Genomic DNA, 27,351 nt, shown 5'->3' with positions numbered 1-27,351 from the left:
TTCTTCAAGGCTTTGTGCTTTCTGTGGATCAGGGAACAACACATGGTTTTCAGAATTAAATTTCCACCAGTGTAAGCTGATTTAAGTATAAATTAAATGTCCACCAGTATAATCTGATTTAAGTATCAATTCAAGGCTGCTTTTCTGTTTGCACAGAATGCTGCCTCTCTGTGCCACTGTAAATCTACACAAACAACACAAACAAAATGGGGGTGACATCACTGCAGTCACTGCTGCTGATCCCAGGCCAGTCTGCTGGGCAGGCCTGCCATGCTGTGTGCAGATTTGGTGGTTCTGCTTTCCTGACAGATTGTATACTGCTCCTGGGGGCTGCAGTGCTGCAGTTCCTCAGTCATACGGTATAACACGAACATGCTGGGAAATCTGTGCATGTACACAGTGCTTTATTGTGGTTTCTTTCATCCGCAAGAGAAACTGTATCTACAGCTCCAGGTCCACCACCCCCACCAACACTATGCTCTCTCCCCAGGGACAGTTCACAGGCTTGGCCTGATCCCAGGTCAGTGTGGGCCCCCGCTGGAGCGGCACAGTTATGAAAGGCTTAACCACTGTCTGTCTGCTGTTCAAAGGGAGTATGTTCTCTTTGTGTGTATGTGTGTGTCTATGTGTAACATATTAATATAGGCATTATGGCATACTGTAAAATAAATATTAATAAAATATTAGTCAAACACATACTAGTTAATAATACTCAAAGTGACTCAAATGGAAAAAAAACAATTTCATTTAATTTCTTCAAGATTCTTTTATTCATCTTTTTAATGCAACTACTTCAGTTTAATTCATCGAAACCACCTGGACATAGTGAATGTATAAATCATTTATACAACAAACCTTGATATCAATTACTTTTCATAAGAAAGATAAGCTAAGCCAAACATTAAGCAATGAATTCAACTTCATTTCAAGTACCCTGAAAATGAGGTTTTTTACTTACAAAGTTGTGTATATATATATAAAAACATTAGTTAGGGCGATAACTGATATACTACTGAAGTATGTTATGTACCTAGTACAAAATTAAATAGGAATCATACAATAAAATAACTGCAAACAAGATCTAGAACACAAGACAGCACACGTAACTGCTGGAAATGGAAACACATAAATAACATTTTGGACAGAATGAATGCATTTTCTCATCCTCAGAATCACCTGAGCAGTAACTGCCAGGGTGGCAATCTGCTGCAGTCTACAGACTTTTCTTCCTCGTAACACGCACATACACACACATGCCACACACATCACACACACCAACTAGCCTCACTCATTCTGTAAACAGCCACTGCCCACCTAGCTCTCACAAACTCATCCGGCATAACTACTTCGGTAAAATTTCTGCCCAGGATTTTGGGAGGGGGGGGCTCAGATGTCTGCACGTTGTGGCTAACTGTCACTCAGTGCTAAACTACAACAATTTGACCTCCAGGAAAGCATCAGACAATGTGGGGACATGACAACCTTAAGCCCTTTGAAGTTCAAAGGTAATAGCTCAAAGCCAGAGAGGGAGGCGTGCTGTGCGTTTGGGGTTTAGTGTATGTACTTGGTGCATTTAACATTTCCACATCTCACCCGAAACGGTGATTGACCATATTCATCTAGAATAACACAGTACTCGTATTTACAAGTTCGAATAAGTTTGACGTACATGAGGGAAGAAAAAAAAGACATGAAAAATATTAGTTTTAAATTGAAAGGGATTTCTGCTTCAGGTAGGTTATTAGCGCACAGTGCTGCCCCCACAGCACTTAGAGCTGGCTCTGAAGAGCAGCTTTCACAGGGTTCAGACGGGGTGAGCCACCCAGCGGCCCATCCCCTGCGTCCAGGGAGAGAGGATGTGTTTACGCAACATCACGGAGCCATCTGCAGGAATGGCTCTCTAATACTGTACAGCGTGACCTGGCGGAACGAGCTCCTGCTTTCTCTTCTGAAAGCCGTGGTGCCAGCTTCTCAACAGCTCTCCTTCATGATCAGAGTTTTTTGTTAAAAAGGATTACAAAGAGATGAAAAATGCGTCCTGAAACGTCCGTATGGAGCAGCAAATGCGTGAGTCCTTTTACGGTTGTGTTGCGGTTGAACACTAAGGCCGTCTTGGGCACGGTTTGGATTGTCGGTCCCTCGCTGTGGGCATGTTTCACCTCTCGCATGCGGTCCACTGTGTCACCTTGGTATTCACACTCTACTTAGCAGAGTAGACCTGAAAAACACAAAATAGAAATGCTTACAAAAGCTGAAAAACAAGTCACACCATTTCAATATAAAATTGATTATGAAAATGAAATATTTCCTTTGTATGGATGGGTTTAGGGACTGGTTAGTGCAGGAGATCGGGAAGAATCCACCGGGAATCTGTTGAGGGAGGTTGGTGGAGCACAAATTTATGTTTCATTATATCTGCCTGCAAAGCATTCTGGGATACTGGTAAGTACACAGTCTAGCCCAGCCCTGCTGACACTCAGCCCTTCAGCTGGACCTACAGACTTTACTGCACCGCTCTGCGCTCCCATTCAGTCTCTCCTGATAGATGACAGCTCATTTCCCTCCTGCTGAAACATTCATAGCCACTCTCACATCCCGGACGGTGCCCGCAGTGCTGACACAGCAAAGATTCAAATGAGAAATCTGTCGCAGAGATAAAATAAATAAATAAAATAAAACCCCTGACACTTCATGCTGGACTGGGATAAGGAAATGCCGCCGAGCTGAGAGCCAAGATGTCTCCCTTCAGGCCAGACTGTGCTGAGATGGGCCGCTCTACAGGGCTAAACTCAGTGACTCGGGCTGGTCGTTCCCTGACCTCTGAGACCATGTATACATTGGGTAAGGAGAGCCGTTGATCAAAGCAAAAGCAATATGGGTTATTGAACTCTCAGGATTAAAGGCTCTTCTTGGGATTCGACCTGGACCAGATTGGATTTCCATCACTGAAGGGGACATGGTTTGGCATATTTGATAAATGACGCTGACCACTTCCCCCGGGTACGAACCTAAGAGACTTCCAGCTGTCCTTTTCCATGTTGTTCTCTGGTCCCTCGCTCTCGTAGGAGGCCAAGTACAGGGCTGTTGGGGGAGAGGATAATGTACATTAACTTCACCATACCTAACACTATGAACATGCCTGGGTGTTAGGCAATGTAGAAAAACACTGTTCAAAGGAAGACAGGAAAAAGGCCATGTTTTTCACTAGGACTTTGGCCTGTGCTTTTGAAGGTGATTTTGCACAATGAATTCATAAATAACTGCCTGCAATGCATCTTTGGTGTAAATAAATTCATAATGTTCATATTAGCATGTTGAAAATATTTCATAAAAATGATCAGTTTAAATGCTGTGGTAGATTATGTGCATCTATTCCATAAAAAACAAAAAAACCAAATCCTAATTCAATACAATGAAAGATGTTCATTTAACTGTTTGTATTAAGGCTCTAATCCACATGGACTGTTAGCTTTTGTTAAGAGTGATGGGTTACGGTGTCTATCCATCAAGTCAATGTAGAGGTTGCAGGTTGCAGGCTCCAGTCCTGGCTATGCTACTGCTTGTACACCACTGAGCACTGAAGCTCACCACAGTACACATCCAGCTTTATAAATGCATCATATGGGAATGTTCTACTTTTATGGGTGTATGCTCAGGAAATTAATGCAAGTGATCTGTATAAGAGACACAGGAGCATTTGAATCAGTTTCCCATCTGTGCTACCTTGACAGACAGCATTTAAAACATTCCAGTCCATGGCTCCATGGCATGTGAGTGAGGTCTGAACATGCTGGAGGGGGAGCCTCCCTGACCCACCCCCACCCCCACCCCCTCTGTCAGCCCGCCAGGGGAGTGGCGGCTTTAACGAGACGTACCGTCCTCGCTGAAGATGGGCGCGGTCAGGAGGTACTGCAGGATCTTGCGGTCTCTGTCAAAGGGACACTCCACCTGCTTCCACGCCATGAACTCGCTCACCTGCTTGGCCAGCTCCCAGAATTTCTGCAAGGGAGCAATCAGAGCGTGTTACAGAAACCGGCTGAAGAGGGAAGTGAAATGCAGTTTTTCTTGCTCAGCTGTTGCAGAATGTATGGTGGATGTGCGAGGATGACTATGCCTCATGTTTCCTCCTTTAGCCACGCATGCTAAAATTACAATCGAAATCCACTGCTCATCTCAAAATGGAACGATCGTTTCAAACAGGTGGAAGTTACTCATGTAAAAGATGCATTTTTTCTCTGTCTAAACCTATTTCATTTTTATTGGGGTACTTGCATGCATGTCGGTGGATGCGTTTTGGAACCAAATTATGTCAAGAATCCTTGTCCAAGTCAACTGCATGTATACACAAGCTTTGCCAGTTGCGTAAGAGTATGTTTCAGTCTAAGGCCTTACTTCAAAATTAACAAGTCCATTTGGCAGGCGGTTGGAGCATCCTTCATTCAGGAAGTAAATGTCCTTGATTAATAAACTGAAGAACGGGATGACAATCTGCAAAGAAAAGACAAAAATGCTTTTTAGAGACATAGTTGTTTTAAACAGTTTATGAATAGTCTACCAAAGCCTGCTGAAGATAATTCTCCTGACGGTAGAATGTAAATGTAAGTATCACACATGAACAGGGAGAAAGACTGCAGAGCACCTGCATTAGCGAACACTGTGGCCATCCCTTTGTGGCTATAGGACGCTGTGCCTTTAGCCTGAGCCCAGACGAGGGCAGCCAGTGCCCAAAGGGAGAATGGCTGCACCGGTAACCACAGGAAGGTGCTGTGTGTCAGAGTGACACGCAGCTTCTCTGAGCTGCTATGTCTCAGCAACAGAGGGTGTTCAGGTGAATTGAGAACATATAACCACCACTTTGAATGCAATGTGCGCCCTCTGAGGGCAGGTAAGTGCGACAACAGGGGGGGAACACTCACAACTGTAGGACTACAGGGAGGCCAGAGCAGAAATGCTCATGCATCTCCTGTGTCTCAAGTGAAAGGCATGAGAGCAGAATGATGCAGAATCTACAGTGCGATCAGGCCAGCAAACCACGGCTCTGCACAGACAGAAGCACAGGCTGAATTTGTAGTCTCTCTGCAAGTTGTAAGGGCTTTACTGTAAAGCTGCAGTCTCAGGGGAGGAGCCTGTGGACTCAGGGTGAGGGGCAGTAACGCAGACCTGGCTCATCTCCCAGGACTCTATATCACAATCAGGAGATCTCATGCTTCGCATAGATCAGTGACGTGCCCGAAGAATTAAGACCTTTCACGGACAAATGTGCCTTTGCTTAACTGACTTAACCTACATGTACAGAACTATTTTTGTCTTGGGGACCTCACAACGACTGACATAAACCAACTGGGCTTGAGGAAAACATGTTACATAAATGTTACTACTGTGTGAAAAAAAAAAACAACAGAAGAAAGAAAGAATAAAAAAAACACATCTGCTCTGCCGGGAAAGATCAGACCGCCCCCCCCCCCCCCCCCCCCCCCCCCCCGAGATGTCATGAGAGAGAACGCTCCAGTTTTCCTGGGAAAATTCTGTCTTCTGACCTCTGCCAAAGTGAGTAGAGCTACTCGCTTACAGGCAGACAGCACATGGCCAACCTCCCACTGCAGTGACCACTGCAGGGACTCCAAATGACAACAGTATTCATAGTATTCCACTCCATTCCAATACAATACAGCACAGAGGCTTAGCACACCATAGCATAGAACACCTTGCACAGCTAAATGTTTTACATGCCATCCATGCATACAGCTGGATAGATACTGAAAGTGAATTGCCTGGGGCTACAACAGCAGCGGTACACTGGGGGACTGAACCAACAACCTGTGGGTTGTAAGCCCTGTTCCTCATTCTATCCCACACATGTGCACTTGTAATGCAATGGCAACAATCAGCAAGTACAGCACTCCAGAGAACTGCCTTACTGCTTCTAAAACACGACACTACACTATAGTACATTCATTTAGTAGACACTTTTATGCAGAGTGACCTCCAGCACAAGAACATTCTCCATGGGTGGGACTCTGTGGAGCACTGCAGTACAAAATGTGAAAAGGCCATTTGCCATATTTTCCAGAAGGGAACAGAACATATCCCAAAGAGGAAATAACAATTTTTTCCCCCTGCTGACGTCAAACCCTAGGACGGCCCCCTTCTGTCCTGACCCCTGTCCCTGCCCCTGCCCAATCGCAGTGTTATGCAACACTTCCATCGCAGACACTGCACTTTAGTACAGTAAAAGGCTGCTGCTGTGTAGGGGTGATGAGCTGGATGTCGCTTACTGCACTGTCTGCTCTGAGTCCTGGAGGTGGCCAGCGCTCCCATCACACAGGCTTATACTCCCAGCTCCAAGCTTTCACCTGACACCATCACTTCTCTTTACATAACAAATCAGCGTTAAGCTCTCTCAGAGAAGAGGGGGAAATGCATATCTTAGCCCTTTTCCAAAAATAGTGTACATGTACAAATAGTGTACAGAAACCTATTTTTAGACCACTCCCCTAACACTAGAAAAACAAAGCTGATAGCTGTACTCCGAATGTGAAAACATCCAAGCTCAAGGAGCACAAGATGTGATCAGAAGCATGTCTGCTGTGCGAGGCTCCAGGCTGCTGTTGCTGTGTGGGGTGTTAACCACACAGCAGGACATGGGGGTGCAGGTCAGAGGCAGAGGGGGTGCGGGTCAGAGGCAGAGGGGGTTCAGGTCAGAGACAGAGGGGGTGCGGGTCATGGTCAGAGATGCAGGGGGTGCGGGTCAGAGACAGAGGGGGCAGAGGAGGTGCAGGTCAGAAACGGGGGGCTGCGCACCTTCTCCCTGCTACTGTGTGCCGTTATGGCCCGCTGGGTCGCCCCTCGCAGTGATGTCCGGTAGTTGTAGAAATTGCTGGATGGATCCATCTGGTGCTGCAAAAATGAAGACAATGCCCAAATGTCAAACAGGAAGAGGAGGAGGATACCATTAGAATTACATCCTCATTAACCATAATGATAATATTAGCATGATTTTAACAGCTCTGACTAATGCACTGCAGAATGGTTCCTGTCACTATGTCAGTGAGCCTTTGGTAGTGACATAACCGCTTAATTGTGGTTAAATGCGCAAATGGGTACAGTGTTACAGAACATGTGGCTCCTAGAACAGTTTCATTCTCACTGGGGGGCTCAGTGATGGAAGACCGGTTGAGAAGAGGAAAGAAAATCTCTCCACCGTGGCATCAGAAATCCCCCTGACTGACCTCAGCAGGGCTTTGGGGGAGGCGGGGGGGCTAAAGCCTTGTCTGATGGCAGGGGGATTGGTGCGGGGAGCAGACTGCCTGATCCCATAATCCTTCACTTTGACTCAGAGAGAAGTTCAGGAGTCGACCGTCTGCGCCCTGACCCCCGCAGCCCGGATGCGCTGGGGGGGGTTGGGATGGGGGTGGGGAGGCAGCGTGTGATCAGGCCTCCGAGGGCTTTGCTGGGCTCAGCCGTACGGATCCCCCACCGACCTCACTGCCAAGCTTCAGTAACACACTCCACCCCCCAAAACCATTAACATCTCAAAACGGGGGCTATCTGGCGGCCATGCCCCCTGGGGGGAGGGCTGGCACAGGTTCGAGGCACCCCACAGGCAGAGAGGACAGAGGCCTCCACTTCAGATCAGAGATGCAGAGAGCACACTGACTGACATGGAACAGGTGCCCACATGGATCAAACCTATACATTTCAGAAAAGCGCCGTCTTTTTTTTCCCTCTTACGGTCAATAATGTGAAAAGAAAAACCTTAGACAGGAAGATGACTCACTCTGGACCTCACATTTTACAGCAGGTAACTGCTGACAAAAAACCAATCCACAGACCATGGTGACTTGGCTGCTATCTGCACTCTCATTCCACTCAGGAGCACTGAAATACCTCAGAAAGGAGAGTCAGAGTGCAAGACACACTCCCTGTATTAGATTAGAAAGGGCAGCAGCAGCAGCCTGAGCCAGAGAGCAGCCCTCAGAAACCTACGCACTCGGTAGCCCACACCTCATACTCATCCCCGTCAGCTGTTGTTTTCTCTGCCACTCATGGAACACAAGCGCACTCCCACACTTCTGCCCAACGCTGTACTTAGTCACCATCGAGTCACCCGGGGAAAAAAATAAATAAAAACAGGCCCGCACAGCATGCCGACCGTCTGCACCACATAAGCTCTTACCTCCAGGATATCGAACTTGGCCGTTTTGACTTTGCTCCAGGTTTTCTTCAGCCGGGACACGGGACTCATGTTCATACCAGCTGTGGGGGAAGGGAAAAGAGGAAGGGGGGTCAGAAGACCCTGGGGGACAATGGCATTCTGACGGACCCAAGCACTGTCCCCTCTCCACTGTCTGCCATGCAGCCTCCACTGGAACAATGGCACGGGGCCTGCACCTCTGCCCCCACACTGTCTTTAACATATGGAGATAGGGCTGTGGCAGATTTAGGATGGCCCCGTCACCGCAGAGGGGTCTCCCCTCTGCCCTGAGACAGACTCACAGAGACACCGTTACAGAGGAGCTGTGGAATTCAGTGGTGTGAGGAATCATTTACAGCCTCACCATATGCTGGACACCTTTATTCTTTTTATTTTCATACAATTCATTGTTTGTAAGGAGTTTGGAAGATATTATTTTACTGGGAGATGGAAATGATACAAGTGTGACAAAGAAGAAGCTGAATCTGATCTGAACAGGGTCTGACTGGTTTTATTTTTTATTTTGAAAAGGCAGTGCTGCAGATGCTTGGTGATTAACACACACTGTTTGTGTGGAGGTATTGTTTTCCCATCAGCCCTTCACCCGATGAACAGCAGTTTAAGGACAAAGGCCTGTTGAGCGTTAACAGGTGCTGATCAGAGGAGCACTAAAACCCAGTGAAACAGAGCCGCGTGAATGCTGCGGTTCCCCAGGGCACGGTCGCCAGCCGAAACCCTCCATTCAAAGCGCACAATGTCAGAGCCCTGTGCTGTGGGACAAACAAGGCACACAACACAACCTTTCTCACGACTGGTTTGCTCTTCTTTTCAGGAGTTTAATTTCCCCTCTCCATCTCCCTGGAGAGGGCGTGTGTATAGCCCTTGCCTGGGGCAAGGTCTCCCGGGAGAGGCTGGAGGGGGACAGCTGGTTCTCCCCTCTCTGTCCCCCTGCAGCCTGCCTGCCAATACTCCCCTCGCCGGCCTGCCCTGACCATCTGCCTGTACCCAGCCTCACCAGCGCGCCCCGCCTCCGCAACCATCCTTAGATTGGCCAGCTGTCTCCTCAGCCTCCTCCCCACCTCCCAGGGCTGGGGTCCACGCTACCCATGATGCCTAAGGCTGCCACATTCTCCAGAACTCAGCTGAGGAACGTTTTACAGAATCACACTAGATGGCCATCTTCCCAGTCTCTCTCTAGAACGCATTTGGTTTCTCTGCCATCGGTTCACTTGGCCACTTCACATAATCTGGAACTTAGTGCTTGGTAAATGGTTGGAAATGTCCAAAGTAAAAATCAATAAATACAAATGACCTTTTATAACATGTTTAATTGAGTGTGTAACTGCAAGGTGGTAGTTTTGGGTTGTACTGAACTGATAAGAAAATGCTTCATCCTGTGATGTTACGGCACATGATTTTGAAGTGATTCTCATCAGCTAGCTCAGCAGCTGATAAACAACTGTGTCAGCATGTTGTTTAAGAACTATACAAAAACAAGCCATGTATCAGTGACTATCTTGCCAGGTAGCAGTCCATTATGTCAGTGATGCTTTAACCATGCTGTAGTTTTAGTATTCTGATCAGTTTGTTAATGACTTCCATTTTCACTTTCCCAACATGTTATACTATTAAAAGAAGTATAATAACATACAAACTAAACATACTTTGAATAAACACATTTTATATTTTACTATATTGTGAAACCTGTGGCATCCTTGTTAGACCATGTATCACCTAGTTGGGTTTTAAAACAAATGCTTTTTTTAAAGAAGCAGAAACCAGAACACAGGTGATTCAGAAACAAAGCAAGCTGGTGCAGGAAACTGCAACGGAAAAGACACTTACAGATAATGGCCATCATGGAGTTGAAATTGCCGATGTTGAAGCATTCCCGTGCCACATCTACGAAGAACTCAATGACCCGAGCTCTCTGCTTCTTCTTTACAGGCTGTGGGGGGAGGGGGGGGGGGGGACAAAGAGGAAGAGCCATTAACCCTGTGTATGGCATGCAGCCGAATGAGCCACACCCAGAAACAGTGACAGTGAGGAAGGATGCCGTAGGAGAGCGCTCACCATGCAGATCTCTGAGGCCACCAGGTAGCTGAGCCTATTGAACCACTCCACGTACATCTGCAGGCTGCTGGCCTTCTTCCGCTCGCTGAAGCAGCTCTGTCAGGAGCACACGCACACAGCCATCTCAGTAAAACAGCTCACTGTTCACTTCGGTTATTTCAGTCACACCAAGCAACGACAGCTACACTCCGTTATCCTGGCAGCTTTGGTGGCCATGGCCGTCGTGAGAATGGGGGGGGGGGGGGGGGGGGGGGGGCTACAGCCTTTGAAACAGCCTCCATTCACTGCATTAAGGCAAGCTATTAAGCTTCTGATTGGTGGAGATTCCCATTTCAATAGCAGCGACATTCCAGTGCTCTGGCACTCCATACAATGACTTCACAGGCCAGTGAGGGGGGGCCCGAATCCACCATTACTCTCAGTGTCGCGCCTCCCAATGCCGGCTGGGGGGCCGCCGTCACAGACGGGGTAGTGCGCCAAATAACAAAACTCACTGTTGCCTAGCAGCCGAAGCCATCAGCCTTGGCCCTATGTGCAGGCCAGGCGAGCTTTGGTGGGTCTTTGTTGCCCAGTGGTTGCTGGGCTATTGTGGACAAATATGCTATTCAGAATCTGAGATGTTTGAAGAAAAGTCAGTGATGACCAGGAGTGGCACTATCAGGTCTTTGTCATGTCTAGACTCCATAGTCTGAAATTTCCAAGCATCCCTGCACTGGCTCAGAGGAAGTACTCAAGATTGGGGACTGAGGAGGAAATCCCGGCCAGATCGGGCATTCCAGAGCGATTAAGTTCGGTCAAAGCCCTGTTTCATTGCTCCAAATTTCACAAATAAGGAATATAATATCACAAACAAGTGTTTCATAAGTTAGTTTTTCCTTTTCAAGCTCAGTGTTTATCAAAGAGGTCTGCAACGGGTTCTTCCTCAGTGCTTGAGGCCGTCAGGGTGATTTAATTAGTTAAGAATTTTCAATCTTCATTGGCTGACCAAATCACCCACAAACCACCAGCTACAGTTCTACACGAACTCGCTGAGAGCCAAACTCTTATGTAAGTAATGAGTTAACAAGGTGTCTTCTGCAGAAAGATATAGGTCGTGCTACCTTATCATTGTCCAGAGGGTCCTTCTGAACAAAGGCTTGGACAAACTCCTCAGGGCCGATGTAACTCAGTCTCTCCTGAAAAACAGCACCAGACATTACATACAATGTGGACCGCATTTGACATATATAACACTTCCATGTTTCTGTGCCAAAATTTCAATGTCATTGCAAAGGCTGACGTAGAATATTACATTGCGCACCACAAAGCATAACCACAAAGTATTGTATGGTCTTGTTATCAAACATTCAGTCCTGAGGCAAAAACCAATGCCAGGGGAAAACTCAGTTTCCCATGATGCTCCGGGCCAGCTGACAGACGGTTTACTCACCAGCTCTATGTGGGTGAGCTGCTGGGCGAGTGTGAAAGGGTCGTTGCAGATGGTCAGGATGTCTCTCTGGATGGACTGGGGCTTGGTTTTCAGCACAGTCAACCTGTCCGTCGCCGTGGCGCTCAGCTTGGCCAGCACCTCCTCATACTGGCTGAGCGTGGTCAGCTTGCGGATGAGGGCCTGCATCATCTGCTGGACGGCCTTCCGGTAAAACTGTGAGATGAAGAAAAAGGAGACCCACTGATACTGACCTCCATCACTGTGTGCTCTGCTCAACATTAGACTGATGCTCATGACTAAAGACAATCAGGCTGTATATAGAAGCAAGGAATGAAAGGACAGGAATGGGACAAACACAAGGTCTCCCAACTGTGGCAAAAGAGAAACATTTGGAGAGAATGCTGATCCTATGGTAAGATTTTAGTTGGTAAAATGTGGCAGCAGGAACAGTAGCTAATAAAGCACTACTGGCTGGTTGGCTGTACGCACTCTGAGTAGACTTGGTGCAGGTGTAGTGTACAGTGTATGTAACTGCCAGTGAATTCCATATTTTGTGATCTTGTGTGATTTTGTGAGCATGCTAGAGGGCCTCATATACTACTCCAGGCTGAAGCTACTTTGCTCATTATAACCCCACAACAAGATCCACTTTCCTCTGAATGTTGCATATACAAGCAGGAGGAGCGCAGACCCTGTTCCAGAGAAGCTTTGGCTTTGAAACACACAAACTGACACACAGACTGACACACAGACTCCCTGAGCCTCTTTAAAGAGTCAACTTCTGAAGTTCAGCACATGCCACTGCCATCCTGGGGTCAATAAGGGCATTTAGGCGCTTCTCTTCCTCCATATACTGAGTGGTCACATGACCATCTCTTTCTCCATGTACTGTGTGATCACATGACCTTCTCTTCCTCCATACACTGTGTGATCACATGACTTTCTCTTCCTCCATGTACTGTGTGATCACATGACCCTCTCTTCCTCCATACACTGTGTGATCACATGATCATACGCTAACAGGAGCCAATACACTTAGGGAACAGCTCTTGTGAAGAGGGTGTAGGCATGCGCTACTTTGCCTCTGCTGGTGGAAGCGATGGAGAGAGTGGAGAATTCACACCTGCATCCATCCACTTGCATTGAATCCGAGAGCCAGGCATGGGCCGAGAGCCCGAGATTCACAGCACAGGTGAGGAGATTTCCGCGGCCACCTTCCCTGTGATGGATGTGTCAGGCTGGGCTCTTAAAGCCCTTGCCATTTTCAGAGCTGTCAGCGTGACACCCCAGCATCGGGGAAATTGGGCTGTCCACCATCAATCAGCCAGGTTAGAGTAAGCATACTGGCCCCCAGCTTTAACTCACACTGATAAATCCTTTTCTGCCTCGCTGGGCATGACCAGACACTACCCTCTAAACCTCAATGAGGGGGGATCAGAAATGTTTAAGAGCTCTGACAATAAGAACCGTTTGGAATGCATCGGGGACATTGGAAAAAACTAAAGAGAAAAATGTCTGAGGCTGAGCGCAAGGAAAACTAGATTGTCAGGACGTTCTGGCCAAGCTGTTGCTATTGTGCGTGCTCCTTGCTCACTGTTGTAAATATGTGGAAATGCAGAGCATTTTGGATCCTAAAATAAATCTGTAGAATTGGGAGCAGGTGCTGAGCAGTGCTTTCTGAGCAGGAGAATAAACTGGGATGAAAAAGTCTCTCTGTCTGCAGTGGGTGGAAACAGCAGCTGCTTAGAGTCCTGCTATGATAGATATGATCATACTCAGAGAATATAAAATTGTCATCTGTTGAACCTGAGAATATATCAGAAGTATGGTTGTCATGATTAGATCTAGAGCTCTTGTATTTCATGAGACCTTCCCATTATGACAAAGCACTACTTGTGTGTTGAGCTGTTTATGTGACCGTAGTGAGGATCAAAGAATGTAGCGCCTTGTCTCTTCAAATTTCACCATCTGGTAAAGTGTCAACCATCACTACAAATGGAAGAATTATATTTAGAAACCATTCCTGGGCAAGAGCTAACAGACATTTTAAAGCCTCATGCTGTTCAGCTGCTCTGATGCTCAGTTTAAAAGAAAAAAGTGTTTCTGCCTCACTTCCGTGCTTAGCCTTAGCCAGACTGCATGATGGGAAAAATAGGTAGCTCAGCTAATGGTATGGCCTCCACTTCTGCTCTTTTCTGGTGCTGTGACATCACTTCCTGGCAGGGTCATACAACCCCTTTTGAGGGGGAACAGACGCACTGATGGAGATGGCACTCACTCGTGCGTGTGTGTTGCAGGTCATGCAGAGTGCTGGTGTTGTCTGGCTTTGCTGAAAGAGCAGCTTTCTCTATATAGCTGCACCACTTCCATAATGACAGCCTTTGCAAAGTAAGGGGCAGAGGAGCGATGCGGTCTGGACTCCACCGCAGACAGATGCTGGAGCATCTATTCTGGGCTTCTGCCATCCTGCCTACACTTTGATGTACAGTGCATTAGGTCAGACATGCTCAGTGCGCACTCTGGTTCTGAACTCTGGGTTTGATTCCAACTTCTGTAACCGGCCCCAAATGGATTTTCAGCTGTATTTGCAGCTCAAAACTGTTAGAAGCACAGTGCACCATCAACACAACACACTGCAAGGTGCAGTGACAATAAATATTTATGTAGGTTGTGCGTGTATGTTCGTTAACTGCTAACAGACCAACTTTACAATCATGCTGTGTCACTCTGCATACAGAGGACCACATGAAAACCCTAGTCCCCATGCTGTCGCATTATTAAGCATGAAGAGAAGCTCTGTGCTTTGGCTCGCACATGCTGGGGAGCAGGGAACTGATGGCCCACTGCAGACACTGTGCAGTACCAAGCACAAGTAGCCCACACTCTACCAAAAACAAGCAGGGCCTACAAGCGCACAGTACAACCTTACACTGGCCTCTGTGTGATTATGAATGCAGCCTTACAGCCAGCACACAGAAACCTGATTGACAAAATAGTCACATGTGAAGAAGGCTGGGGAGCTGCTAATGAAAACCTCTGGACAGAAATGGCCTAAAGCTGTGTGCTGGTCTACCTATCTGTAAACGTTTGAACCCAGCTCTCTGCTGATCTACCCATCTGTATATATTCAGACCCAGCTGTGTGCTGGTTTACCTGTCTGTAAACATTAGAACCCAGCCATGTGCCTGCCTACCTATCTGTAAACGTTCAGACCCAGTTATGTGCTGGTCTACCTATTTGTAAATGTTTGAACCCGGTGACGCATGCAGGGAGAGGAAAAAAAAAACTGAAATTGCTCTCTGGGCGCATAACATGGCCCCTGATTCTCAGCAAAAATAAATCACATCCAGTGAAAACATCTTTAATGACTCCGCAAGCCCCTGCGAGTCCACGCAATGCACCCGCCAACCTCGCAGAACACCGCAGGCCGAGCCTGGCCGCCAATCCCGTTTCACAAGCTTTTCAAACTGGCGCAGAACATTCTGGCCTCCCCCGCCTGCAGCCTCTCATGGGCTCCGAGCTCCAGTGGCAGGACATCAAAGACAAGCGCGCCGTGGTGGGAGATCTTAGCCTGTGAGCCACGGCCGACCCCTGCGGAGGTCACGCAGGGCACCCACGGGGAGCAGAGGCCGCCGGTGAAATTGATCGCCGATCATTTGGAATGTGTGGCATCAATATCCACTCCTTACATTGCCAGATGAAACACTTTAAAATCGGGCGGTCTTTTCAGGGAGGTGTTGATCTCAGCAGATGTGAGAGCATCCTTGATTGGAAGCAATCTGCCTTGACTGCACTCCTCCTCACTCTGAACAGGCTGCAGATATCCCCCTTTTAATAACATGTACCGCCTGAGGCCACCATCAGGCAGTGGCACAGCTGTGTGGTGTGATGATTAGGGAACTGGCCTTGTAAAGCTGCAGGCACCTTTACCAGGTAGTGCACTGAGTTGATAAAATATAACAAGGTAAGGGGGGCCCAGAGGGGCCATCCACTAAATAAACGAATTCATTAATTATCAATGGGCCACTGATTATTATTACCTAATAAACTCTAGCTAAATGAACACGTGTTCTAACCCTCCTGTCTGAGTGTGATCCGTGCCATTTTGCCATGATACCTGGCAGGTCTTGCGTGGACGTTAGAACTCCTCCAACATGAAGAAGCGTCGCCTCTCCAGCATGAGTGCACTCGACCCATGACGCAGGCCAGAAGGCCGTCTGAGGGAGAGCGCTGAAGCAGACAGAAGCTGCCAGAATCCGGACAATGCTGCCTTTCTCTGTGTGCGGCAAGGCTCTGCACACTGCTTTGTGGCTGGGAGCACGGTCCCCTCCCCTTTCCCGCCCCCTCCGCCATTACTCTCCACGTGCTGCCCCATGCACACCACTGCAGCTGCTGAACCCGGGGCCAGCCCACCTCACACAGCATACTGCTTTTTCTGTGGTGAACTGGGCCCGAGGCAACAGAGGCATAATATAGACTCCTGATGTGAGTCACTAAACAAATGACAGCAAATCTAAAATATTGATGTTTTCACACACTCAGGAACTGTCTGTTAAAGGATGACGCTTCATACAATCCTGCCGCACAGAGGACCTGCCTCTACTGCTACATTCCACACCCTGGTCCCCAAAAAGCACTGTCTATGTCTTTTGGGTCAGTTTGAGAACTCTCATGTTAGAGCACGCTAATCTCTCTGCTGGAGCCAGGACATTTCCTTCCCAATCTCCAAAGGGCTATAATATTTACATTTACATGTTACATTTATTCATTTAGCAGACATGTTTATCCAAAGTGACGTACAAATGTGCATATAGTGGGCAAACAGGCACAAGGGCAAGATGTGTACAGGTCATACAATGCAGCTAGTGCTGAAGAATTAATCTGATCTAAGGTTACATATATCAAATACAGTCACTGGGACAATAAAGTGCTGCTATACTACCTAGGTAAAAGCATGCTACAAATACAAGGTAAGAGAGAGAGCTACAAGTACAAGCCAAGAATCTTAGATTTACAAGGTCAAAATGGCAAGGGTGTCAGTCCAGGTAGAGTCTGAAGAGGTGTGTCTTCAGCCCACATCTATTTCCAGCCAGATGCCTCATATATCCTAATAAACCTTAACCAGCAAACAAAGCAATACTTTATAATCAGTAAGTACTTTACATTATATTATTTTCTCTTATGCCATTCTCCAAAGGGACCTACTCCTTTTATACAGCTGGATATTTACAATTGTGGGTTAAGTACCTTGCCCAAGCTTACAGCAGCAGTGCAGGGAATCAAACCAGCAACCTTTTGGTGACAAGCCCTGCTCCTTACCACTACACTACACTATGCTCCTACTGCACTCACTAGCATGGATCACACAGTAATGAACATTACTGCTCAATGGATGTAATGAGACTGGATTACAACGTTCCTCCACAGCAGCGCAGGAAAGGAATGGCCTGAAGAGTGGCAGCTGTGGAGCTGTGTGCAGACCGTGATGGCTGGGACACACAGCAGTTCATTGGAAGACTGACCTCATCCCCGCTGGCCAATCGGTGCGTGAGCTCCTTCAGGCTGCGCATCATGCGCTCGTCCCTGAAGTCGTAAGGGAAGGTCTCCGTCCACTCCGTCAGCAGCTGCACCACCTTCGGGGCGATCTTCCGCAGTCTGATCTGCAGTGACAGGAGGAGAGAAGCGTCAAACGCCCACCTGCACACGCATACGGACACGTGACACAAGGACACTAAAGCTGGTCTGTCTGGATCAAAGGAAGCGGGGGGAGCAAATACCGGAAAGGTTCATATGGAACCTCCTACATATGAAGCCTCAGAGTGGGATGGGCAGATAACTAAATATAAGATAATATATGCAATGAGTCAATAATAACCTAGAGCCTACAGCCTACAATACTAAACCCTCAGCTACAGACACCTAATTTCATGCAGACACTGAATCAGCAGAATGCAGGTGAGACGAGACACTGAGAGTGAGAGTGGGAGGGGGAGTGGGAAGTGTAGAGACCAAGATGGGTGACAGGAGGAGTGGGTGGAGCCGGCGGTTGGGTACCTTGTCAGCCTGGGGGTCGCTGAGCCTCTGGTGCTCCACACACAGGTAGCAAACCTTGGACATGAGCTCATAGGGGTGCAGGAAGAGGCGGGAGCTGAGCAGGAAAGTGAAGATGTACGTCCTCTGCAGGACAGAAGACAGTTACTTATCCACTTGTTATAATACACTCTAATCTGCAGAGACTCGCAAAGCCTCTGTGGCAAGATACACTAAAGGCATGTTCCAACAGCAACAGGACAAACCTGCAAAACGGAACTAAGACAGAAGCACACAATGGTAACTACTTTTAGCCTGCAAAGAATATGTCTACTCAGAGTACAGACATTCATTTAAAAAAAAAAAAAAGGTCTCCTTTTACTTTCTGATGTCAAGAAGCAGAGACACTCACGTCAGGGTAGTAGTCCACATTAGGGACCAAGTGCTGAATGAGAGCCTCCAGGGACCCGGACACGAGGTTGTTGTCATGGTAATAGAGGCCTCCATAGCTCTCTTCCTTTGTCTGGTAGACATTGTTGTTAAAACCAGTGCCACCAAACGTGCTGGGAAACGGTGGCGTTTGCGGCATATTTTCCTGTCAAAATAAGAACAAACAAACAGGCCGATGAGCAAGATGAACAAAAGGCATGACTCAACCCATTTATGGAAAACGACAGAGGGTAAAAATGGAAATGAATCAGACAAAGGCCACAAAAGCACTGACCCGAGCCTGTCTGTTACCTTCAAAGAAGGCTGTTAAGATCATTAGACGCAGAAAATGCTGGATGATCCGTGCGCAGTCACACACTGATGCACAAGCAGCGCTAAGCTTCAAAGAGTCATTGCGGCTCCGCGGAACTCAAAGGAAAAGGGTTATATCCATCCTGGACATCAGACATGCTTTCTGATCAGCCACGACCCACAAGCTCGCAGGACATGCTCGCTAACCTTCTACACAGCGATGTAACTGCGGCAATTTCCACAGGCTCTCCTCTCACGAGGCCACACACACAATGCAGCCATTTATCCAGGAAACCGTTACTGTGACCAGTTTCTGACCTCGAGAACATGGGCTTATCAGCGCGCTGCTGCTGATCCTGCACAGTGCATGCCTGTGCTGTCCGTGCGGGACAGGCGAGACGCACTCCAGGAGCATGTGGCCCTGAAAGCCTGCTTGTGAGGGAAATCTGGGTCACCCCCCTCGGCATGTAAACAACAGTTTGAGCTGGTGATCATCTCCCTCTGTGCTCTGTACTCCCCCCACCCCTGGTCCCTTACACCTCCCTTCCAAACGCCTCGCTTTTTTGGGGGGGGTACCCCTGTGTGTGCCAGCACGTGCCGGTGCACCCTCTTCCTGCCCGGGCCACCCTTTCACACGGCGCATTAGGGGAGCACTATTACACGATTAGGCTGATTCGTCGGGATGGTGCTTGCAGGGGAGATCCGCTGCTCTGCACCCCTGATCCGCACAATGGGTGCATTCATCTCCCCCTGCACAGGGCATGGGGAACAAAAGCCCCCCTCGGTGGCTGCTGGCAGCCTGCTAATCGAGCCTCTGGGTGACTGCTCCTGAGCCAGGGGGTCCAGGGAGGGCGGGGGAGGCGGGACATGTGCATACTGCATTAATACCCCCACTTAAACACACCCTGGAAATTTTGCATTAAAAAGGATATGGTGGCCTGCGTATTTCCAAAGTCACATCAGCACCCTGCGCATCTGTGGCCTCTTCCCCCCAATAATGTGGAGGAATACCAACAGAGAGGGAGTTTATCGCAAGCTGCCACGGTGATGTGAACGCGATCCGAATCAAAATGAGGACCATAAAAGCGCACATGAGTGTGCCACATGCAGATGCTGAGCCAGCTTATACAGGCCTGCATGAGGAAGCCTTAACATGCAGTATGTGGCAGAGCACTGAACCTGCCATAAGCACTGCATGGGAATAGTGAAGATACAGTCTTTACCATGGACACTTCTTCCTATTTTTATTACATGTATGTATTTGAATGAATGTTTGTTTGCCTTTGGGCCCTGTGTGCATTTGTGTTCATTTACAAACCGCAGCTTTTCGTTATCAAGTTCACTTCCAAACAGTTAAAATCATGAGTCTGTGCATCTGTCTAGCTGGTAGGGTATTGGATAACTGGGTAATTGTTTAATTGAGAAGCCACACCCACCACATGTTAAGAGGATTTTGAGTAAAAGGAGAGAAGAGAAGCAGGGAAGGGGGAGTGGTTTACTGCTTGTGTTTAATGATGCATTTTTTAAACATTTCCAATCCTGTGTTACTTTTTTAAATGATAACCTTTTCTCATAGGAGAGGTCGCAGCTGGCTTCTTCACAGGGATTGACACTAAATTTGTGTCAATGATTTGTTTAATTGTTAAAGCTCTTCAGCGATCAGTGATGGCCAGGCACAGAAATCCAGCCCGTACAGAAAACGCTAAAGCCTCTTCTCCCTTCAGCCTGCATGAGCCGAGCAGGCAGAGGTCCAGCGAGCGCCTGGGCCAGCGAGACCCAGCCTCTGCACAGCATGCAAATGCACTTTCCACAGGCTTTCCCTTGTGCCCTTTCCCCAGATACGTACAGCAGCTGCAAGTGCACGTAATCCTATAAAAGTGTTCAACAAAGCAGGGGAAGGTTATCCTCAAACCATTTATACTGTGGCTGCAGGTGTCCAAATGCACAGGCCAAAAGTAACTGAGACACTGCACAGACCCGAGCCATCAAACACAGACACATTCAAGAGCATCCCACTATCAAAAAACAACAGATACTGTACCGTTCTGATACTACATTGGAAGAGGGATTTATTTCAGGCACAAAACGACATTCTGTGCATAAACAATGTCATAATGTAAAAATATGGCTAATATGCACACTTAAGTAATAATACCATAACAACAACAAGAGATTATGTAATAGCCAGGCCTACATTTATGTAATAATGAGCCAGGCCTGGGGAGTGCTGTGTGACATAAACACTCAAAAACAGTGAATGACAAGCATGTGAAAGACTGCACTTCTGCGCATTATACAGTGCATAGCACAGTGCTTGTGTGCATGTTTTACATATATAACATGCAGGTAGCCCTACGCATCTAATCTAGACTAATACTGTAGTTGAAACAAGAAAGGAAAAAAAGAACATTTGGAAAATGATTATACTTACTAAATGAACATTTACTTGAAACTGTGTTATACAGTTATAGTATGAGGAAGGTGTCCCCTTCAAACCATCTAGTGACATCTCATAAGTATGACTGTAAAAATGAAGACCTGAGTCAACACATCTTCTGGCAGTTCCACTCACAAGGAACTATGCTCTTCATGTGGAAGACTTGTGGAAAATACCAGATGATTAGGAACTACATGCTGGAAACTCTGGCTGCACTGAGGTAATACTGTAACTGTTTATTAAAAAGGAACACGATGCATCAGGGAGTGGATCCTTTCTCCACAAACCCTCAGTATTAAAGTGAATACATACTACACGTATTACAAATGTGTTGGAACTAATGTCACATAATAATGATCGATCTCTACAAAGGTACGCAGCTGCAGGGATACAGCGCCAGTGACTTTTCCGTTTATACTGCAGAGCTCATCTAAACGTTTGCCTGGTAAAATTTAAGTGAAAAATGAACAGGACCGTATGCATTCATGCTTTAACACAGACGTGTGTTCATTTTTATGGTTAGGCGGGGTTGGGTGGGTTTCGCTTTACAGCAGAAGAGCATATTTTAAACGGTCTCGCTCCTGCCAACGATGTGCTAACAGCTACCGAAGAGAGATAGCCAGGGCAGCAAAAGTCAAAACAGGCTGGAAATAATTCCCACACTTCCCTTGTTTTTATCTGCTCCGGGCAGCCACAGCGCTAATAGGAGGCTCTGCTTTATACCGCCCCTCCTTTGAATGGTTAACTTTAAGACAATTGACTCGGACACAATGCGCAGCGTCCCTAATCGGACGGATCGCATCTCGTGGCTGAAATGGGTGAGTAATGTAAGCCGCCAAGGCAAAGAAAAACACGGCATAAACACCACGAGCTCATGCAAAACAATAACAGATTAAAATTATCGACAAAACACGTCACCATCGGCACTGTTCAAAGGTGCATTCCAACTCACAACAGAGAAGCTGAGAAATAAACTGAAAATATAATGACACTTAGTATCAGCTAAGCCCGATGGGGTCACGCACTACAAGAACACGTTCGGGATTTGATAAGAATACAACAGTAAAGTCCTTCAGGCAAAGTGGTCAAAATTTCAGAGAATCATCGGAGAACATTATATAAAACAATAAGTCCTGTTATTATTGGAACACGTTGTTTTGAAACTAAATATAGGTCAACATGAAACCACAATGCAAATTTCAGTACGGGATAGTACTTAAATGCTCCAAAAACTGCTCGAAACTAGAACACGAACACCAGAAACTAAACATGCATAAAACAGATGATTTTACACTCCGAAGCAGAGATAAACTTTATCTCAATTTTAGCAAGGTGGACACCATCCTAATTGTTAATTATAATATAAAGTAAACAAAAGTTACACCAGGCACCCTATTTACATGTAGACCCAGGGGAATTTTAACGTTATTTTTCATTTAACGTTATCAGACTAGCAAGATACGAAAGACAGCGATGCTTGTCCGCTACACTTTACACACGTAAGATAACACGGGAGCACTCCTTCCTATTGAACCACAACTGCTTGGCAGCGCAACATAATTGAAAATCAATCAGTATAATCTGAATATCAACCAGGGAATAACCAGACACAGCGATATTATACGATTCGACATCAGGACTGTGAACATATCGATTACATTTAGTTTTGGGTGCTATTATACGGTAGTACACTCAAAGTACTCATCACTAAAATAAAAAGCCAAGTCCTGCTCAAACGCACTTTAGGCACAAACTTACCGTAAAACGAACAACTGGATTGTAGATGTAAAGATCCCTCTAGGTTAGACACAGAAGCAACATAAACAAGGGAAGATGTTCGAGCACATATCAGAGTCGTAAATCCCACTTTCTGCAGATAAATTAACCACCGAATAAAGCGCAGTTTAAAAATTCACAGCCTCCGAATGAGTTTTTTTTTCCTCTGTATGGTCCTTCAAAGATGAGCGCGAAGAAGTCGCACAATTAGTTTGATGAAGCTTGGATCTCTGCAGATCGACACATCCACGCCGCACGATCGCTTCCCTCACCGAGTAAGACAAATCGCAAACACAGGCTTGTTCAAATATATTAGTCAGAAAGCCGGGAAACGCAGTCCTCTCATACGCTCAGCAGCGTTTAACTCCGACCGCACCGGCCAATCAGAGTGCAGAACGAGAAAATCCAAATACCAGAGAGTCATCCCATTGCCCCATTTCTACAAACCACTGCGTGTAAAACGGCTAGTTAAACAGCCCTGTAGGCGGATAACTTGAATGAAGTTAAACTGGCAGTAATACGCTTACTGCTGACAGAACATGATCATTGAAATATTTCACATTTTTAAAAAATCATTAAAAAACGTTAAATTGCATTCGTATGCCCTAACGTTTATGCCGTTTGAAGAAGCAGATGTATTCGGTGCTTATTTTATGCAATTTACAATGCCAGGATGTGTATTAGTTACATTTCAAACAAATATAATTAGATGCGGTTTCCTGTAGCCTACTCTTTCATACCAGAACCGTGTCCTTGATCTATCCATGTATATCGATCTATATTGATTTATCTTAGATATGGTTTCTACCACCATATTATGACAGCTGTGTAGTGGGCTGTATAAGGAAGAGAATATGAAAAATTCTAGTATTTCATATCATATTATGTAACATTTCTACTTATATATTGTCACAACAGATATCACATTATGTAACTCATATATTGTTTACATAATAAAGACCAAATGAGAACCATATGTGAAAAATACTGTCTGCTGGGTTAACAGGCAAAGGAAATATATACCATATGATATTTATTCACTACACCTGGTAACTTGATCACTGAAAGGGAATTCACGTCAAGCTTTATTTTACATCTCGCTGATTCAATGAAACGAAACGGGGTCTTGAATGGAGGTCAGCGCGGTTTTACAGTCCTGAGTGGGCACAGCAGTGGGGTCAGTACCGAGATGGCACCTTTCCCAAAACTGATGGCTGAACCGTATCCGTCGTGATCCCGTGTTTGATTTTTGGCAAACGTGCAGACCTCGCGCTAAGCTGTGGCAGCCCACCGCGCGGAAGTGCGGAACGATTTCAACAATGATCCGCGGCATTAGACACCTGCATCTACCGAAAGCGATTAGACATTTCAGCGCGCTTAATGCTCCAAATCTTTCTGATTAGACGGGGCTCCTGATGTAGCCCGTTTTTTTTCTGCTAAGAGGATCCAGTCTGCCCTCCGTTCACACCAGCCGCAGTGCATGAAACTCCGCATCGCTGTATTTCAGTGTGGAACCGAGCAAAACAATTACCATATCAGAGCCGAACTAACTGGCCATTAAAACTAACTTTTATTCACGCTCCAAAGGCTTAACTTTGAAGGTGAGACTGTCATTATTTTATCTTTAGGTAGGAAGCCCACTTTCTGAGAGGACCACTGTCAGAAATTATATATATCCAACCAACTAAACTCCCAAAGCCCCTCAAAAAAAGAGAACTAGAGAGAGAGAGAGAGATTCGGTTCATGTAAAGGTTCATACTCTCATGTTGCATGGCCCTAGGCAAAAGGTTAAAGCTATGGATGACCTACCTCCTCTTGGCACATTTTCACAACTTACTCTCACATACAGACAAGGTAGCTGGGAAATAGTCTCTTGCTGTGTAACTATAAAAATAGTGCCAGTTGGGGGGGTGGCAAGACTTCATACATCCTTCCTGCTGTTTCAAGCGCAGTGTACCCACAGTATGTGTGCTCTTGCAACAGTCCATAAACTAACAGATGAATCTGCATTATCTGTCTGCCAATCCAGTGGATCCTGCTTAAGAAAATATACATAATGGTGACTTTCAGGTAATATCAGCAATAGTAGCAATATCAGCAAGCAAGTTAACACTCTTTATACTCTTTCAGATTCCAAAGTGTTTGATTAGCCTGTTTTATCACTTACCTAGCAGTCATAGATAAAGTATGTAAAATCACTGAATATTGGTGTCATATTTCACCCTCAGATATCACTTTAAAGGAGTGTGGTTTTGGGGAGATTACCCACAAGCAAACTTCCAACCAGTTTGCTTTAAATTATTCCTGATACCTTCCTATGCTAAATGTTCTCTGCTTGTTTGAATTGCCATCCCCCCAAACACATTAGTTTCTTGCGCCATTGTTCCCTAAAAATAGCTAACCTCTCAGGCGGTAGCTCTTGTTATTCGATGAGGAGGTACTCATCAACACCTACATTTAACATCTGAATGGCCCTTCCCTCCTGATTGCTTCCTGGGCACTTGAGCACGGTAACAGGTACGTTAACACCTCCGCGCTCAGCCCACAGGGCTGAGACACATGCTGGGGGCCACTTCCTCAATGCAGTGCTGCTGGAGTCACCACCCACGCACCCACAAACACTCAGCCACGCAAACGGACCCAGCCTTCAAAATAACAAACACTAGACAGCGGGACTGTTGCATAACATCTACAAACTTTGTACTTTTCCGTTCACAAAATTACAATACTGTAAATACAACATATAATATCCGATACAGAGGTCAAAAGAATGATTCAGAATATGGATACAGATACGGAGTGGAACCAATGGGAAATTGATTTTTATGTTGGTGTAACAGATATCCAAGCTCTAATGTGGGTTGTCTGAGTGGGGTCAGGTCAGAGCAGAATACTATACTGCCCTTGTTGTGAATATTCAGTGTAACGCACACACACACACAAGCAGGATGAATCACATGGCAATGTCAGACATGTGAAATATGAAATGAAAGAACAAAATGTACCAGAAGATGCCTTGAATAGAGCATGAACACATAAATACCACATACATACTTTGAAGTGACACATTTCCCAGAACACATCCCTATGAATAGTGTTGGGCTTTCAGTGTCTCAGAGCAAGAGCTGGTGCAGTGTGCTGGCCCACGGGCAAAGCTCCTGAGGGTGTGGGTTCCTGAAAGTGTGCTTTGCTGGGGTCTCCGCAGGACTGGGTGAGAGGGGGCAGGGGTTAAGTGCTCACAGGAGGTCCACACTCCATGCTGGTCTTCTCTCTGTAGCTGTCAATCCTGGCCCCCCACCCCCATTCACCTCCCCAGCTCACATGCTGCCCCCACATAAACAAAACACAGGACCAGTGTAATGCATCTGTTTATACCAACAAGTCATCATTTGTTGCTGAAATCCAGCCTTCTCATTTTTGATGTTATTACATTTATGTTAAACAATTGATTTCATTCCACAGGGAATCGAATGAACAATTCAAAAACTATTGCCTCATCAGGTAAGCTGCACTGAAAATGACAGCTTTGGATTTCATCCACTGCAATTTCAAGGAGTTTTCATTGCTTTCATCAAAATGACTATAATCTGCTTAATTAGTGGCTCTGGTGCTGTCTGGGCCTGTCACAGTCCTGAGATCCTCAGATAACCACCCCTGTAACCCCAGCATAATGGATACGGTACTTTACCTTCAGAGACAGCATACACCCTCCACAGCATGGCCAATATAAAGCCAGAACAAGGAGGACACCTCCTATAAACCCTCTCTTTGGGAGCTCATACTGCGGTCAACAACAACAATATCATTTAGCAGATGCTCTTATCCAGAGCAACCTACATAAGTTACAGTTTTTAAATGTTATCCATTTGTACAGCTGGATATTTACTGAGGTAATTAAGTACTTTGCCCAAGGGTACAACAGCAGTGCGCCAGTGGAGGATTGAACCAGCAACCTTTTAGTTACAAGCCCTGCTCCTTACCACTACACCACACTGCTGCCTACTACAGTAGGATGCTAGAAGGACTCCACTACAGTGCATCCCATTACCAATCCAGTCATTTCAGTGAAATCATATTGGTTCTGTCATCACTTCTGTTCTGACAAGCCTTCTGTGATTTTATCTCTTGTCACATCCCCATTTCACTCTAGCTGATGTATAATCAACTCCAGCAGAAATCAGTACGAAATGGTAATTGGTTATTATAGCTTGTATGTTTTTCCTGCAGATTCATCCACATGGTAACATCCTCTCCCATGTGACCTGTGCATGTAGGCTAGTTCCTGTGTCTCTGATGGGAACTTTTTGAAAGAAAGCCAAGCAGTGGGAGATTGAAAGCCTGTTAAGGGAGCTGATGAATGAAGCCAGCATCGATAATCCATTCCAGACAGAAGATACAACCTCCAACCATCAGAGAATATCACAATTAAAGAGGGTGAGGAAGGCCAGACACTGCACTATAGGCTTGGGGAATTCTGGTCAACAACAACAAGAAGACGCATCTTAACCCATTTATGACACTTCACATATCCACCACAAGCAACAGAGCTGAAGCATTCAACAGGAAGAATAAAGAAAGAGATGCTTTTATCTAAAAATGATTGCAAGGTTCATCTCGTATCATGTTACTACTGCAGCTTAGAGGAGTTCATTCTCCTGGAAGAGGATCTGT

General features: G+C 46.3%; 1 protein-coding gene across 1 annotated transcript; it reads right to left on the bottom strand.

Moving 5' to 3' along the window:
• Nucleotides 1–972: 972 nt before the first annotated feature.
• Nucleotides 973–22,941, bottom strand: LOC118777975 (ras-GEF domain-containing family member 1B-A-like). The gene is made up of 14 exons (XM_036529254.1): nucleotides 22,663–22,941; nucleotides 18,139–18,321; nucleotides 17,751–17,873; nucleotides 17,219–17,356; nucleotides 11,697–11,909; nucleotides 11,368–11,442; nucleotides 10,268–10,363; nucleotides 10,040–10,142; nucleotides 8,177–8,256; nucleotides 6,802–6,897; nucleotides 4,393–4,488; nucleotides 3,876–3,999; nucleotides 3,009–3,081; nucleotides 973–2,218 (listed from the first exon to the last, which is right to left on the bottom strand). Exons 2-14 carry the CDS (start codon nucleotides 18,313–18,315, stop codon nucleotides 2,194–2,196), a joined length of 1,419 nt encoding a protein of 472 aa, XP_036385147.1. The 5' UTR covers nucleotides 18,316–18,321; nucleotides 22,663–22,941; the 3' UTR covers nucleotides 973–2,193.
• Between the last annotated feature and the right edge of the window lie 4,410 nt (nucleotides 22,942–27,351).

The sequence above is a fragment of the Megalops cyprinoides genome, chromosome 5, assembly GCF_013368585.1.
Source record: "Megalops cyprinoides isolate fMegCyp1 chromosome 5, fMegCyp1.pri, whole genome shotgun sequence".
Taxonomy (NCBI): domain Eukaryota; kingdom Metazoa; phylum Chordata; class Actinopteri; order Elopiformes; family Megalopidae; genus Megalops; species Megalops cyprinoides.
Note: the sequence above shows the minus strand (reverse complement) of the source record. Positions and strands in the feature narration are given on the sequence as shown.